Here is a 17,073-nt window from a genome sequence, read left to right as displayed (position 1 = left end):
GAGAATATGAACGTTTCCCAAGAAAGTAAAAATACAGCATTAAAATATGTACAGCATTTTGACAGTGCAACAAATTGGAAACCAACGTAACCGTTCATAACAGAAATCAAGGTTGCTCATTTCCAAAAAAATAAACTTACCATCAAAATCGTATTTTGTTCCATCGATTGTCACTATCCCATTACGTGCTGTGTCTCGAAGTTCGTATCCGAAGTGTCTACAAGACAAGGAAGGATGAAAAGGGAATTCGACCAAGCAGAAATTTTCCAAAAGTGTTTTCCTACTGTTCCAATCTTTTCTTCCTGCCTCCCTTTACCCTCGACAGACATGGCTTTGGGACGTGTAAAAGTTTGCTTAAGATTCTGCTTACCTCCTTTCTTCTTTAATTTTGGGACAATTGGTGAGGAAGCACAACCAGCCATGGCACAGTTAGGCTTGCGTAATTCTGGCATTAAAGAACCTACTAGTTACTAATTTATATCACCATTTACAATACGAACCCAATCCGAAAAGGCCAGCACGTTCTCCGCAATAACAGGGCTGTAGTCAAAATTCAGTCCCGGAGTGTAAAAGGCTCCCTCCATACATCCAAAACTAACCGACATCTAAACAGTCTTTTTCATGAAGACAGCTAAGGTTTAGTCTCTGTGCTATAGAAAAAAAATTACGATGTTTGAGCGAATAAACGACACTATTCCCGCCAATCAAAAAGTATAAAGGAGCCTTTGTGTTATCTAACAAGCTTTGAACGGGTAACTAAAATCTTCAAAGACTGGAGGTAGAGTTTGAATTAGTTAAATTTCCTTAAATACTTAGCAAAAAAGACATGACCCTTAAGACAGTTTTGAAAATTATTTCATTGGAATTATACCTAGTCCTGAATTGTTGTAGATTCCTGAAAAAATAAGAAAAAAATAACTTTCTTTAAAACCAAAGCATTTTTTAAAAATCTGCTTCCGTTGCGTTGGTATCACAAGACTAATTATTTAGATGAATGTTATCGGATGAAGCTTACCATGAGGACATGTGCTCTGTATCTTCGATTTTTTTAGTACTAATGATATTACATTACGCACTTAGTGTAGGTTATGTTGTAAGTAATAAACTTTCGAGAATACACTAAGATGAAACACTTCATTACGTTGTAAAAAGTAATAAGGGCTACTATGAATATTGCATGTAAAGTACCGATATACAATAAGTTCTACTTACCCTACTGCTGCGTCGATGTGGGCGTGATTGAATAACGAGCTATCCTCAATGACTTGAAGAATTTGTCTTTCAACATTTTGATCGCAGGTTTGATCAAGTGGTACAATATCATCTAGCTCTTCCAATGACGAGAAAATAATGTTTGTACTTGAACGATTAGTATGTGTAGGAGAAACAAGACCAGCTTGCAGCCATTTATCGAAAATCCCAATCAAATGAGATACCCTGCTTGATTTCTTTACAGGAAGAACGATTATGTCTACGAAATTGATAGCTCGAGTGAGCATCTCAATGTACAAATTCTTTGGAACGTTATCTTGAGGGTTAACAAATAAAATACAATGCTCTATTTCACAACCTCTGAAACCTCTATAACAAGTGAGTAGAACTTTTCCCGTTTTTAAAGCCTCCAATTTCTCTGCTTTGGTTGGGTATTTTCCTGTTAAAGACGGTGCAAATGTTGTTATTTCTGATACCTCTAAATTATGTCGAAACACATATTTCAGAATAGCTAGTTCTTCAAGTGTACCACAGATTACGGTTAACTGAACATCCTTTTTCATCAGCCTTCTTAAAATTGCACTCAAATAAGCTGCATCAGACGAATTAAAGTTGTTGAAGTCGAATCTTAAGTCGTTTAGATAAATAAGATTGGGTTTTGAATCACTTTTGATTTGATGACCACTTTGACCACGAACATAAGAGAATGAAGTTGAAAGTTTTTTGGAAACAGACCTTGATTGAGCGTTTATGTCTGTTAACAATTTTTCTGGATCGTAGAATGAGGCAATGTTGGTTTTCCTTCGCACGCTTTGAGTTGAGGGATGATTCGGGTTATCGTGGAGACTGACGTCATCCGTTGGTTTCGGTTGCTTTTGTTCTTTCTGTTCTTGAGGCTTAAGAGGGACATCTTTGGAGGCTTTTCTTGTTTTACGGGCGGAGGGTGCGTACGGTCTGCGTAGAATTCGTGTTTTGTATTCCAACGGTACGTCTACGATTTCCTTTTCGATTTCTTCCTGAAAGATTTCAATCATCTGGTGAATATTTACCGCCATTCGCATTGTTTTGTCCAGAGTGAAGACTTTCATACCGGTTTGATGGTAGTCGCATCTCTCAACTTGCTTGACATTGTCTACAAAAGGAATTCGATAAAAATTGAATAACCGTTTTTGTGCAAAATATTGCATGGTGAAGTGAGTGGTTCGCTTGCTTCAAAAAGCAAAGTAGTACATGCAATAGTCTCCCAAAATATTGTTTTCCATTTAACCCATCAAAGGACATGGTCTACAGGCCTACTAATGAAATCTGAGTAAAAAAAGATAACATCATTTTTATGGTCTACGCAAAGTTTAAGAATGACTTACCACTGAAAAATCCAGATTTGATAACTTTGCGTCTTTTTTCTACACTTTGGAGCGCAAGAATGACAGTCGTATCCTGGAAATTCTTTACGAGGCTTTCCTTGAGGTTTTCAGCGTATTTGGTTGTGAGAAAATCACCAGGGAACTCGTCGATCATAAATCCGACACGTTTTGTTTTATCAGAATAAAGATATTCTAATACTCGACAAAGATTGATACGCGGTGGATACATCATATTGTAAACATCCGAAATATCGATTGTTGATCCTTCTAGTGCATCACCGATACTGAAAGCTTTGATCTTGGACTTGTCAAGTTTTTCCTTGTCACATAAGTTATCGAACCCCTCTTGGAACTTTAAATCCACCAATGAAAATGGATCAAAAGTAATATAATAAAGTTGATCTGTTTGATGCATAAGATTTCGTGCAATCTCGTACATGGAGACACTTTTGCCTAAGAAGTAATTGAGAAAATTTGAACGTGGATGGTGGAGTGAATGAACGTCAAATACAGAGAGAGTAACTGTATAGCCTGTGTTTTACATAAAATTAGATGACAAATTAGCAGTCAGTTTAGATTAGATTCAGAATTAGCCTGGATATTCAGACCGTAAACTATATCATCGCCTAGTTTATTTATAATCTTGTCTCTTGTCTTCTTGTTTGTCTGGTCCAACTAACTCGTCTGCATTTTTCCCTGCACATGCGAGTGCATCTAATTGGATTCGCGCCATGTCACTGAGCAAAATTTTAACGGGGTTTTCGATACTTTCTATGCGCAAGCATAATTCATGGAAAACGCTAACATTGCAAAAAAGGATATACAAAAAGGTCAATGGAAAGGAGCCTTTATAAATGTGGCTTATGTTTGATGTAGTTTAAAGTAGTTTTGAAAGTTTTTTGAGTTGGTAAAAGAAGTAATTAATTATGTTTCGAAATTCTATCAGCAAGGTTTCACTCACATACAGTATTACACAAACTGTACCAGATTTTATTAGTTGCACCAGACTCTAAAATTTTAGAAACTTTGTATGTTGAGGTGGTAAGCAGGGGTCTTATTAGCGAGATTATGTATCGGAGATATTCTACGGCTACGGTTGCGGGGCTGCCTGTACGGTTCGTCAACAAAGGCGACATGTCGTTGTCTACTTTGCTCTGTACGGGAAAAACACCAAAACACCGTATAAGCAAAGTCGACATAATGCCGTACGTCAAATATCGAACTTGCTTTCACCTAGTCTGTCAGACGAAAACCGCTTTTTTATCGCGATTTAACGTCTGATACTTTTTGCCGTGGAATCGAATGTTCTTGGACGGGAAAGTCCGTCCAAGATTTTCTCTTCGGCGCGGCGCATTTTGCCGTGACTTTGGACAAGTTGCACTCCATCGCATGTGCCTTTTCTGATTTTCAAGAAGCCCGGGGGGGGGCAGCTGGGCAAAAGGACCGACGGTTATGTGCGGGTCCTAAGGGTACCTTTTCCAATATGTTTAAAATGCACTGTAAGGGTCGGAAAAACTAGAGATGCACTGTAAGGGTAGAAATTTCAGAAAATTCTTGAAAAATCTAGATATTTTGACCAAAAATGCTAGAATTTTGACCATTTTTTGCACGAAAGGGATCGAAAATTTGGGGGAAAATGCACTCTAAGGGTATGATTTTCACTGATTTTTGCTGCACTGTAAGGGTGCAATTTTAAAAGCCAATTTTTGGCCCGCACATACCGTCAGTCCGCAAACCCAGTGCCCCCCCCCCGGGTCAAGAAGTCATTGCATTGCTTCGAGCGGTAAAGTTCAAATAGATTTTCGAACTTTCGAATTTTGTGATTCGAATGTTGAAAATTGTTTGAGTGATTTTTTTTTTTTAGTCCGGGAGCTGGGGGAGGTCAACTATGACAGTCGTAGAGGCACGTGCAAACATATATCATCGTGCAGCACTATGCCTGAAGTTTCCGAATTTACTTGTTTGCCGTCCGAAATTTTCTTGTGGATGTCTATTTTACGGACCGGAATGCAAAAATAGCAATATTTTTTTGACGTCAATTGTGTTTACTAAGTTATATCTAACTTTTAAACAATTTATTGAATTCAAATGAAACTTTGCCAATCTATTACTGATAAATAGGGCTAACTCTCAATAGCAAAAAACATTTCTGTATCTCTTCCAGTTTTTTTTCATTTCTTGGTAATTATGCAAAAGTTTCACCTTTTTTTCTACTCCTACCGACTAACGTTTTTAAAAAAACATGTTTTAAAATTAATTTTTTGACGTATTTTTACATTGAATTAATTCTTAGCATGTAAGTAATCGCTGTTGAAAATTTTGTTTCAAAAGCTTAAGTGAAACTCAAGATATTCAATTTCAAAGACAACCATGTATAATCAAAAACATAACAAAATGATAAAACTGACGTCAAAAACGAAAAGTAAAAAATACAGACCTAGACGTCAAAACTGTTCAAAAATACCCACCCTTCGTTTTTTTATATTCTAATATTTGGAGAATACCAAAACGCCGTACAATGTAATACATTACTAAACAATTTCCCCCCAAATATGTTTTTGAGCATTAATAAGATAATAAATAAAATAAAGGGAAATTGGGCTATGGATTGAAAGGGACATTGCAGAGGGAATGCTCTGACGCCCATTTCCCCAATGGTCACGTGTAACTACCAGATGTCATTGGATTGTACAATGTAATGACTTCTTTCTAAATAAAGATCACAAATAACGGAACAGTTTCATTTCTGGACTGGTCAAAAGCAAAAAACCACGCTTTTTAGCCGTCCTCTGTAAAAAATGGAGTGGGACAGTCCTGTCAAAAAGAGAAGAAAGAAAAACGTAACGAAGAAGAAAGCAGAAATATGCGTTGTTGGTTGCCGCAACGTTAAAGAACCTTTGACTTGTTTTTCATCTAAATCATGGGAGGTAAAAAGATTTTTCTAGCTTTTCTCTCTAATGAATGAGTTCCATTTCTGAGACGAATGCGTATTTTTGCCGTGGTTTCAGATGGCAGATGGTCAAACATGAAATAAAACTAGACAACAAGGTTTTAGCTGAAAAGTCAACTTGCTTTTAACTAATAATGGATTTGACTACTGTTTTTATTTTGATTGCCGTTTTTATTTTTATTGTCGCTTTTGACAAACGTAGTCACGCGATGTATACTGAATCTAATTTAGACGGTGTATAATGCGGCGGTATCTCGAAATGATGATGGTTTGATTGCCAAGTACACCAACAAGATGAAAAATATGGGTACCATAGAACTTGCTACCAATCGTACACGAATCCTAAGGACCTAAAAAGATGCTTAAAGAATTCGAAAGAATTACTTGATAGTCATTATCAAGTCTCCAGTCCTACCAAACCTAATTTAAGTAAGTTGAACCTTGATTATATGAATATGCTTTTCATTTTTTGTTCGCAGAAGTCAACTATATGGGGATGGGCCTGGCAAACTCGATTGAGACAGGGTTATCAATAGCTTGATAGATACTCACTTTTTGAGAACAGTGGGCTTTAACACTAGTCAGTGTTTTTTGAAATTTAATCTCACTAAACGCCTGCGATAAACATTAGTAGCACGTGACTAGTGTTAAACACCACTTTTTTCAAAATGCTAAAATATTTAGAACTAGTTTTGATTGTTTCCAAACTTTAATATAGCTACCACCATCGACACCGACACATCGTGCATCTTTTGTAACAAAAGAAAAACATCGCAAAATGGCACAGGATATGAAATACTTCTCCAGTGTACAACTGAATCCTCTCTTGAAATGATTTCATCGATAATTGGTGAGAAGTCAACAAAGGATATAAAAAACGCATGGTATCATCGATCATGTTACCGAATTCGCTCGAAGCCAAGTCAAGCCTTAAATGATTGTTCAGATGAAACTGATTTGACGCGTGAAGAAAGTTTCGAAAGTCTAAAAGCCCATGTTACCAAAACCATCATTGAAAAGGGAAAAGTTGTTAAAATCAACGATCTCCGGACTTTCTACGAAGATGACCAGACCAGACGAAATCTCGAAGTCAAAGGAGCCACAAACCGACTTGTCAAACTTCGATTACAGAACACCTTTGGAGAAAAGCTTACCTTTTTTAAGAAAACGGAAACATCCTGCGAGGTGGTGTTCAACAGCGCGGCGCTAACGATGAATATCGAAGCAAAGTCAAAAGAAGAAAAAGTCAAAGAAGTTGCTCAGCTCATCAGAGAGGAGATCGAAAAAATGCCAGCACAGTTTTCAAAATGGCCTCCGCCAGCAGAGGAATTGAAACATGAAAAAGTTATCATTCCACCATTTTTGAAAATGCTACTTACTTCCCTTTTGACCACCAAGAAGCCATCCGACCGCACTGTTAGATTAGTGAAATCGTTGGGTCAAGACATCATTTACAACTTTTCATCCGGTAGAACAAAAACTGTCAAGCACTGCCAAGTTGGTTTGTTCACTAAACGAAAGACCGGATCAAAACAAATCATAAACTGTTTGAACAAGCTTGGTCACTCGACGTCCTACTGTGAAGTCAACCGTTTGGAAACTGCGTTTGCTGAACGAGAGAATTGTAATAAATCAATGGCAACTTATCTTCCATCTAAAGTAGTTCCTGGTCTTTTTGGAACTTTTGTTTATGACAATGGTGCCCATAACCCTGAAACAATAAATGGCGAATCTATGCATTGTACCAATGGCATCCTGATCCAAAAACCGTCCGCTAAACAACAGCCAATTCCTCAAAAGCCTGTCTTCAATTCATATTCGAATAAAAGATCATTCAATGGCATAAGAAGCGATTTGGAGCCGTACTACTCAGTTGCAAGGAGCAGCCCAAAGCCAATCAGCAATATCGCCTTTCAAAATTTTACCACCGTCAAAACACTCTCCAAGAAAGAAGATTTCATTTGGATCATAGCACGTCAACAGGCCAGTCAACTTCAAAAACCCTTGCTTCCTGGTTGGACAGGCTTCCACAACCTCACTAAACCTGAAAACAAAGATCCACATTCAGTCCATTACCTACCATCTATTGATAAACCACCAACAGAAATGTCCACAATTCAAGAGATTCTCAAACAGATCAAGGTCAAATCAGAAGCAATCGGCCTTGAGAGTGCTGATGCTGTCTTCGACCATGCTATATATGCCAAAGCACTGGAGGTTATATTGGATCCAAAGAATTCCGAGATGAACGAGTTTATCAACCTCAGAATGGGAGGATTCCACGCCAGTCTTGTTTTCATCGCCGTAATTTGCAAGCGATTCTATGATGCTGGTTTGAAAGACGTCTTTGTCGAGACCAATCTTGTCGGGTCAGAAATGACGAATTCTGTTCTGAGAGGGAAAAAGTACAACAAAGCTGTAAGGGCGCTAAAAATCATGCACGAGGCTTTACAACGATTAAAGTTCGAGGCGTTTGAGAACTGGCTTGAGGAGAACAAAGCAACCGTCAGACTAACTGAGGTGTTTGAGTCAAGCGATTTTCACATGTTTTTGGAAAAGCAGAATGAGCAAACAATGAAATCTGCTACGACAAAAGCTGAAAAACTTTTCGAGTTGTTTCAGATATTCGAAGCTTCGATCAATCACGGTGATCTAGGACCAATGGCACAATTTTGGCAAAGCTTTATCGATATGAGTCAAACTTTGTTAGATTACATAAAGTCAATGCGCACGGGTGATTGGGATCTCCATCTATCATCATCAGAAAGTATGCTGAAGTGGTTTCATGCATATGACCACACCAACTATGCTCGCCATTTCACATATTGTTGGTCAAGTCAACAAAACCTCTCTAAAACACACCCGGAAATATTGAAGGAGTTCAAGGAAGGAAATTTCGTGTGCAAACGTACTGCGGGCTCTTTCAATATGCTACCACCCGACCAAGTTATTGAGCAAACAATAAACAAGGATCAGAAAGGACCTGGTGGCATAATTGGTTTCAGTACCTCAGAGAATACAGTCCAACGATGGATCTTAACAAGCCATATCGCCGCGGAGATTTCAGCTGACTTGAAGGAGAGTCTTGATATTGAAACTGCCAGCTCAAAACCGAAAGATTTAAACGAAACGATGAGATCTCGTGACGAAGAAGACATCATCAAGTGCATTGATATGATTTCTGCACGCAACAATCCGTTTGTAAAAAGCAGAAAGCTGATCGGTCTCTCGTCCGGCGTGGTAGCCTCAGACGATATCACAAACGATCTTCTCACTGCAGCAGATGTTGGTGAAAAACAGCTAAAAAGATTCGTTGCGGAAAGAATTCAATCGTTCAAAATCAAATTCCACGACGTAATAAAACGAAACAACCTGAAGACCTTCAGCTCAATTTTCAAAACAACGCAGCATAAAGTCAACGACCAAATCATCACTATCAAAGCAGACCGAAATACATTCTCCCGTTTAGTCGTCATACAGAGTAGCAGATCCATTGACCTGAGAGTGGTGCTCAATTTCGAGCTCTGCTCTGTCCCTCTCTCACTGTCCGAACCGAACGGAACTCTTGTCAAGAACAACAAGGCCAACTTATTCAATTCATTGATTGCTGATATCCCCACTGTGTCGTCTATTCCTACAGAGCATTCTGTGATATTTGATGGAATGGTCTTGCTGCAAAAGCTACCCAAAACTCTGAAGTCATTTGGTGAAGTTTCTGACTATCTTCTGAAGAAAGTTTTATCCGGAACAGCTAAACAAGTATACTTTGTGACGGACCAGTATCTTCAAAATTCGATCAAATCAATGGAACGAACCAAGCGATCTTCAATCGGCACAATCCGCGTGACAGCTCAACGGCGAGATCAAAAGAAGCCCAAACAATTCAAGCAGTATTTACGGAGTGCAGAAAACAAGATAGAGCTGATCAAGTTTCTGGTCAATGATTGGACGTCTAACAAACTTGCTATCACACTCCTTAAAAATAAAAAGCTTTTGTCACGATTGAAGACCGTGCTTATTCAATCAATCTAACCAGCACCAAAAAAATCGAAAGGAAAGCAGTCCCTGAGCTGTCTAGTCAACACGAAGAAGCGGACACAAAAATGTTTTTGTGTGCTGGACATGCAGCTAGATGTGGGTTTCAAAACATCAAAATCGTTACTGTCGATTCAGATGTTGCTGTGCTGTCAATATACTACCAGAATTTGCTCCAATCGTCCCTATACTTGGAAATCGGAACATCAACGAAAACGAAATTGTTTGATCTGAAGAGGAACACTATCGACAAAAATCTCCGAGAGATTCTACCAGCTCTTCATGCAATCAGTGGATGTGATTCAACAAGTGCATTCAGCGGAATCGGAAAGGTACAACTACTTTATTATGCTATGAAATTTTTTAACAAAGAGCATGGAGCTTGAAGGCGATCTTTTTCAACTTAGAATTTAAATTTGAGAATTCCTTTCCGTATGCGATTCTTATTAAATATGTTATACTGTGGCATTCTTTGACATTTTAAGAAATAAGTGTTTTATCTGTTTTGACTTTTTTTATATAATATATATTTTATATATTTTAATATATTATGCGGCTAGTTCGAAACACGGGTCACGGGTCACGGGTCCGGGTCACGGGGCACGGGTTACGGGGCACGGGTTACGGGGCACAGGGTGACGGGGCAGCTCAGATCAAAGTAATTCAAACAGAAAATGTTTTAAAAACACTAAAAATTATCGAAAAAATCAATTTTAAGGTATTTTATCCACGTATGACTATTTAAAACGCTAAAACCTAACCACGTGCTTTCCACGTGCTTTCGAAGTTTGCGTCGTGTATAATGCAGACCAGAAAACACCGCAACATATTACATACATATAATAAGCTTATATTATCAATAATACACTTTTAGTGTTATATGCATGTTATATGTTATACGTAAGTAATATACATATTACAATTCCCATCGCCTGAAAAGCGAGCTTTCTCACGAAAATGATAGTACGGCTATTGTTAAATCATATCTCATTATATCCCCTCCATCACCTTGAGTATGAATATAATTTTAATGGTTAATAACGTAGAAATGATGGTATTTTATAAATGTGTCAATATTTTCCACCTACCATTATGAATTTTTAATAAAAATGACGTAATTATACTCATATCTCTAAAACCACTATCTTGCAGCATTTAATGATTTTAAAACATGTCAATCTATATCCAGTCACATGATTAGCATCCTATTGACTATGAAAAAACATTTTGCTGTAAATTGGTTCAGAGGCCTTATATTTCATGATTTTGACAATATTTTTGTCATTCAATATCATTTTGTCAAAATTTGTGGGGTGACATATTATTGAAAAATTTTCATGATAATACTATTCGTATATAATTGTTTCAGACATACTATACTAGTAGTATTAGTACTATTATATGTTTTATGTAGTACGTGTTATGAATTATACGTCATGATATCGTTATATTTTTTCCGGTCTGTAAATTGTATGCCCCGTGCCCCGTGACCCGTGACCCGTACCCCGTGCCCCGTAACCCGTGACCCGTGACCCGTGTTTCGAACTAGCCGTCGTAACCCGTGACCCGTGACCCGTGTTTCGAACTAGCCGTATATTATGATAATATTTTTGTAGGTAAAATGCAAAACAGTGATGATGTCGAATAAAAGATTCATAGAGGCGGCTAAATCAATCGGCAACAACTACAACATATCAGACAATGTTATCAACACGTTAGAAGAATACATGTGCAAACTGTACGGGACTGATCATACCAATATCAACGAAGCCCGTTATCATTTGTTTACAAAGTCAAAAACAATTCCTGATCCGAATAGGTATGTTTTCAGTCCACATCCTTGAAATTTCACAAAAAGTATCTTCTACCTGTAGACCATCCTTTGTTTATTTGTAATTGTTTGTTACCGTTGACATAAAATAAATAGCCACAAGAGGCTAATGAAATTCAACCTATTTAAAGCTTACGAAAGTCTTAATGAAATGAAATATCCTTTTGATGTGGCACTGGCATTAGTAAAGATCTGGAAATACAATCGTTTGTTTTATTTCTACTTTAAGACTTCCACCAACGAGAGACGCATTGTATCAACACATCAAACGAGCTAACTACCAAACCCGAGAGTGGAAATTGGCAATGGACCGGTTTTATCAATGGGAATCCCCTGTTGGGCATGGTACGCTCATATTTATTGCTAATCTTTGACAAAATATATCAAATAAGCTAGTAAAGGTAGTAAATCGAACATAAAGATGTCGGTAGGGTTATGATTAACAAGGGTTATTTTGGCCTATTTGAAATTTCTTCTTGTTTAAAGAGATGCATTTGAAATCTTTAGGATGGATGGATACAGGAGGCGTACTTAATGTCAACTGGATGGAAAACAAGCCCGCCCCTGACGCAGTTCTCGAGTTTGCATCTTGCAAGTGCAAGAAAACTAAATGCTGTAACAAGCAATGTAAATGTAAATCGCTTGGACTCCCTTGCACCGATTTATGTGAATGTGTGAACTGTGAGAACGAACCAATCGCCTCTGAAGAGCAGAAAGACGACGAAGTCGTTGGTGATGACGAGGGAATGGACGATGACGTAATCGATTTTGACGATTTATTGGATGAAGGCGATGAACAATTCTTTTTATAACTTTTTATAGCTTTTTTATTCCTTTTTTACTCAGAAAATGAGCCTTATTAGTTAAAATTTTCTACTTTGTTGCTATATCATTGTTTATAACAATATTGACATGCTAGTTTCAATCGCTAGGAATATTACTTCAGTCGTTGTAGGTTTTTTACTTTCTCATTAATTAATCCAATTCAAATTACAATTTTCCCTAGGATAAAGTAAAATTCTTTAACATAGCTCGTTTAGTTGGTTCAGTGTTCTGCAAGAGTGTGTTGGTTTTGATTTTGTGATACTTTAGGTATTGCGTATGTTAATTCATTCTATTTGTACGTAATTTGTTTCAATTTTATGCTTGAACATCTTAAAATCATCTTTGACGTTAAAATTCTTCATATTTCTGGTCTGCATTTTCTACCTTCCTTTTTTGACGTCAGTTTTATCATTTTGTTATGTTTTTGATTATACATGGTTGTCTTTGAAATTGAATTTCTTGAGTTTCACTTAAGCTTTTGAAACAAAATTTTTAACAGCGATTACTTACATGCTAAGGATTAATTCAATGTAAAAATACGTCAAAAAATTAATTTTAAAGCATGTTTTTTTTAAAACGTTAGTCGGTAGGAGTAAGAAAAAAGGTGAAACTTTTGCATAATTACCAAGAAATGAAAAAAACTGGAAGAGATACAGCAATGTTTTTGCTATTGAAAGTTAGCCCTATATATCAGTAACAGATTGGCAAAGTTTCATTTGAATTCAATAAACTGTTTAAAAGTTAGATATAACTTAGTAAACACAATTGACGTCAAAAAGATATTGCTATTTTTGCATTCCGGTCCGTAAAATAGACATCCACAAGAAAATTTCGGACGGCAAACAAGTAAATTCGGAAACTTCAGGCATAGTGCTGCACGATGATATATGTTTGCACGTGCCTCTACGACTGTCATAGTTGACCTCCCCCAGCTCCCGGACTAAAAAGTGAATGGCTCTTTCTTGAAAAGAAACAAAAATCTGCTGAAGGATGAGAAAGAAGATGGAAATTTTATCATTGCATCAACAGCAGCAGAGTCGTTGGGTTATTCCCATATAAGTTTAATCTCTCGGCTTCTACAATCCTGTTATGGTGAATGAAAATTATCAAATCATTTCTTTGCTTTGGGTTGGATCCTAGCCATAATAGTCCTGATGATGATATACGAACTTGTTGGTTTGGACTTTTTGTATGTTTTGTTTGGGATGGCAACGAAAATATTTTGGATATGACTTGAAACCTAGAAGAATTTATCCCTCGCTTATTCCAGTGGAAAGAAGAACTGTTTGTTTGTTATTGTTTTTATTGGCGGTTCGACGTGGTTTGTGATCGCTTGTTTGAAAATGTGACATAAATTGAATTGTAGAGTGTAAATTGACATACGATTGAAAGTAAACTGAAATTTGATTGTATTCGATTCGAAAGAATTTAATGAATGTTGCTGGGTGTGGAAATGATTTTCTTCAGCTCTCAGCACCAGTGACCATTGCATTGTCATTGACAAATCTTGACATATCAAAACTTGACACTATTTTTTTGATTTTGATTTAAAACTTATGCGCTGAAGTTGATACAATGACAGATTTTTTATATTTTTATGTGAAAAGTTTTGTTCTGTATAATTAGAGTTTAAAGGTTTACTACCAATTAATTTTGAGTGAAGATTAAAAAAACTTTCAAATTCCTCAACTTTGGAAACTAGATAGCCAGTAAAATTTGGAGGTTTTGCTTCGAACTGTGGGAGGAATCTACCTAAATTTTGTTATTTTTAAATGTCTTTCCTTTTAAAGATTTTACAGTCATGGTAATAATTTTATTACAACTTTTATAAAAACTTTGAACAACTTTGATAATTTTTCAAGTAAATAATGATGTAGCAAAATATTTATTTTTGTTTTGTACCTCTGTATCTTGGAATTGTACGAGATCGACTTATTCCATTAAATACTAGTCTTGGAATCCTCATTACATCCCTGTTTCAAAGACTGGCTATGGCTAGTGCTGAGAGCTTTTTGATTTTGGTTGTTTCTCTGCAAGGAAGAAAACCTTTTGAAGAAGGGGGGTTTCTTTTTTTATTAAATTAAGAGCCTGTTGACAATACCATTAATTGGAGCTGCTTGGAGACTTTTTTGCTTCTATAGTTCTTTTGTTATAAAGCGGTGTATCAAAATATTCTCGTTTGGAAAAACAAGCATTTTTAGCTCACCAAAACTTTACCCCGATCCCGAGGATTCTTTTGTTTTGATTTTATGCACGGAACTCTAAAATTAAGACTAGATTTGACATCGACGCGCAACCTCTCCATCAAGAAATTCTATTCGGTCGTCCATTCCAGTCTTTGCTTTCGAGTTCCGTGTTTTTCCCGCCTTTATGCACTCCGCACGGAATCGACGTCACCCTCCACCACAGTGCGATAACTTTCGACAAACGCTTCAAAGTGTAACTGACCATAAAACAAAGAAAAAATTTGGTTTGTGGGAAGGTACTGGCTAGCTTTCACCCGTCATTACTTGCCTTACTCGCCATTTCCCTCGCCACTTTAGCCGTAGCCGTAGAGAATTCCAGATACATAATCTCGCTATTTAGGCCCAGCGAACGGTGAATTTCGCCGGTCAAAGGCACGAAAAAAATTACAATTTGCCGTTTAAAAAGTTTGGTTCGTCGCCTCAAGTACATATTTACACTAATCAATACACTGCGCTTGCTAAGAATTCGCTGGCCTAGAAAATAGAAATCACCAGAGTTGATCTTTCATTCGCCAGCCTACCAAAAACAAAGCAAAACCCCTGGGTAAGGGTTTTTCTTATTCTGGATAGGCAGGCTAATTAAAAGATGATCTACCGTTGCTCCGTATAAGTTTCCCACTTCCGCATTAAGATTCTTGTTACTTTTCCGGAATCTTTCTGCTATTTTTTCCGGGATAACTGGCATAAGTTTGGAAAGGGTTTGTTTCTAAAGGCACAGAAAATATTGTGTTTACTCATGAATATGTGTTAGCCGAAGCTAACAAAACTGTCCTGGGGGTTTAAAACTAAATAGAGAGCAATAGAATGTGCTTTTTACAGATTTTTACAGCATAATGCCGAAAGTGGGCCGTATTTCACATAGCTACCTGACAATATGCCTAACTTTCCGAAGCTTATTTTTCAACTGCCCGAAGTCCTGGTCGTATACAAAACGACAGTAAGTGGGGTATTATCAAGGGAAAAATATTATGTAAACTTTGAAAAAATAATGACAAAAAAATTACGCGAAGAGAATTGTGTAGTAAAAATCACCTTTACATCAGTACTATCTACTTCTCATCTCCGTTTAGATTAAAGCTTTAAAATCGTATTTGAAGACTTTACAGGGAGATTTGCAGGGATTTGTACTGACACTTTACAGGGGAATTTACAGGGATTTGTACTGAGACTTTACAGGGGAATTTACAGGGATTTGTACAGAAACTTTACGTCGCCATCAAATGTCCCAAAAAGATTTTCTGAGTGACTACTGATTATTTCGGCAGCACAAGAACACATAAGAAATAGAGTCTATACTAAATTTTGACCATATATCATTTATTCAATATTAAGACCATTTTGAACTAGTTTAACCAGAAATTCTTAAAGAAATTAAAGAAATTTTTGGAAGAAATGAAAAAAAACTCACCAGAGCCAAATGGTCCTTTGATGATCTTCCATTTCGTGGGGTCGTTGATGAGGTTGATTTGATTATGGTTTAGAAGGATAGTGTCGATCTTTTCTGGAACATTTTCCGATATCTTCGGCAGATATTGTGTTGTGGAGGCCATTGAACTCATTATTTGCCCACAAAACGAATTGAGATAAGTGAGATCTCTTGAACAGGCACCTTTTCTTTTAAAAGATGCCGCCATCTCACTCGAAGCTTTTTCACAAAAGCTTTTCAATTTGGTTTGTAACTTGAGTGTGCAATCTAAATCGTTTTTAGTGACCAACATTCCACTGCAACCAAGAAAATTGTCATTGAATATTGAATACAGGTTTAAAGTGTGCGCTTCAACGGTAAGGAGAACTGGGACCGACATAATGGTGACGTAGTCATTTTTTATGTCGTTACTGGCTACATGGATAATTGTTTTTGTAACGTCATTAAGTTTCCGTATTTCTTGATACAGAGTTTCTCGATCATGTGAAGTGATGATAGAACATATCATCACCAGATGACGATCAAAATCAACAACCAGAATGATGTCATCATACAATTTATGTTTTGCTGTTATGATTTCATCACAATCCTTATCATCCAGCCCCATGAGGTACAAATGGTTTCTCGGATGATATTGTGTCAAAAACTTCACATTTTTGAACATTTCCATCTTGTCCAATTTTTCTAACCAATCTTTAATGTTTTCATTTTTCAAGTAATATGACGGCGGAAAATGTCGCTCTCTTGCGACTGTGTTTTCTGTAAAATACTGTAACGATCTTTCTCTAAAGTCGGCAACAGTCTTCGTAATGCTTGGACCAGTTCGTATCGGTCTACATTCTTGTTCCTCTGTTATGGGTTTTGTTGGTTTGTAATGATGAACATCATCATCCACTCCAGAGTTGTGTGTGTAGATCAGTGTTTTATCAACGGTGAAAGTTCTTTGGCAGTGCAACATATCTAAAATTTAATCATAACTTATTAAATGATAAAGTCATTATTTTATTATTACATTAGGTGTTTGTATTTAAAGTAACTCAATTTGTTTAAATTGAGGCCTTTCAGTAGTCTGTCCAAGTAGACCGAAAATTCACAGCATCACGTCAATATATATTTTCTACAATTATGGTCGTAATATTTGAGAAAAACGGAAATACCTACGAAATCTTATAACCACAGACGAT

General features: G+C 36.9%; 2 protein-coding genes and 1 long non-coding RNA gene across 3 annotated transcripts; 1 reads left to right on the top strand and 2 right to left on the bottom strand.

Moving 5' to 3' along the window:
• On the bottom strand, positions 1-16,847 carry LOC136817052 (uncharacterized). Its single transcript, XM_067073397.1, has 5 exons — positions 15,872-16,847; positions 2,577-3,029; positions 1,213-2,344; positions 872-895; positions 1-217 (listed from the first exon to the last, which is right to left on the bottom strand). The coding sequence occupies exons 1-5, from the start codon at positions 16,845-16,847 to the stop codon at positions 40-42; spliced, it is 2,763 nt and encodes a 920-aa protein (XP_066929498.1). The 3' UTR covers positions 1-39.
• Positions 3,741-14,932, bottom strand: LOC136817046 (uncharacterized). Its single transcript, XR_010848015.1, has 2 exons — positions 14,718-14,932; positions 3,741-3,809 (listed from the first exon to the last, which is right to left on the bottom strand). It is a non-coding gene; the product is annotated as an uncharacterized lncRNA (long non-coding RNA).
• Positions 11,182-12,301, top strand: LOC136817033 (uncharacterized). Its single transcript, XM_067073378.1, has 3 exons — positions 11,182-11,380; positions 11,622-11,737; positions 11,900-12,301. The coding sequence occupies exons 1-3, from the start codon at positions 11,196-11,198 to the stop codon at positions 12,202-12,204; spliced, it is 606 nt and encodes a 201-aa protein (XP_066929479.1). The 5' UTR covers positions 11,182-11,195; the 3' UTR covers positions 12,205-12,301.
• Positions 16,848-17,073: the final 226 nt, after the last annotated feature.

Source organism: Clytia hemisphaerica, unplaced genomic scaffold, assembly GCF_902728285.1.
Source record: "Clytia hemisphaerica strain Z4C2 unplaced genomic scaffold, Clytia hemisphaerica genome assembly, whole genome shotgun sequence".
Classification (NCBI taxonomy): Eukaryota; Metazoa; Cnidaria; class Hydrozoa; order Leptothecata; family Clytiidae; genus Clytia; species Clytia hemisphaerica.
This window is presented reverse-complemented; position numbering and strand designations above follow the sequence as displayed.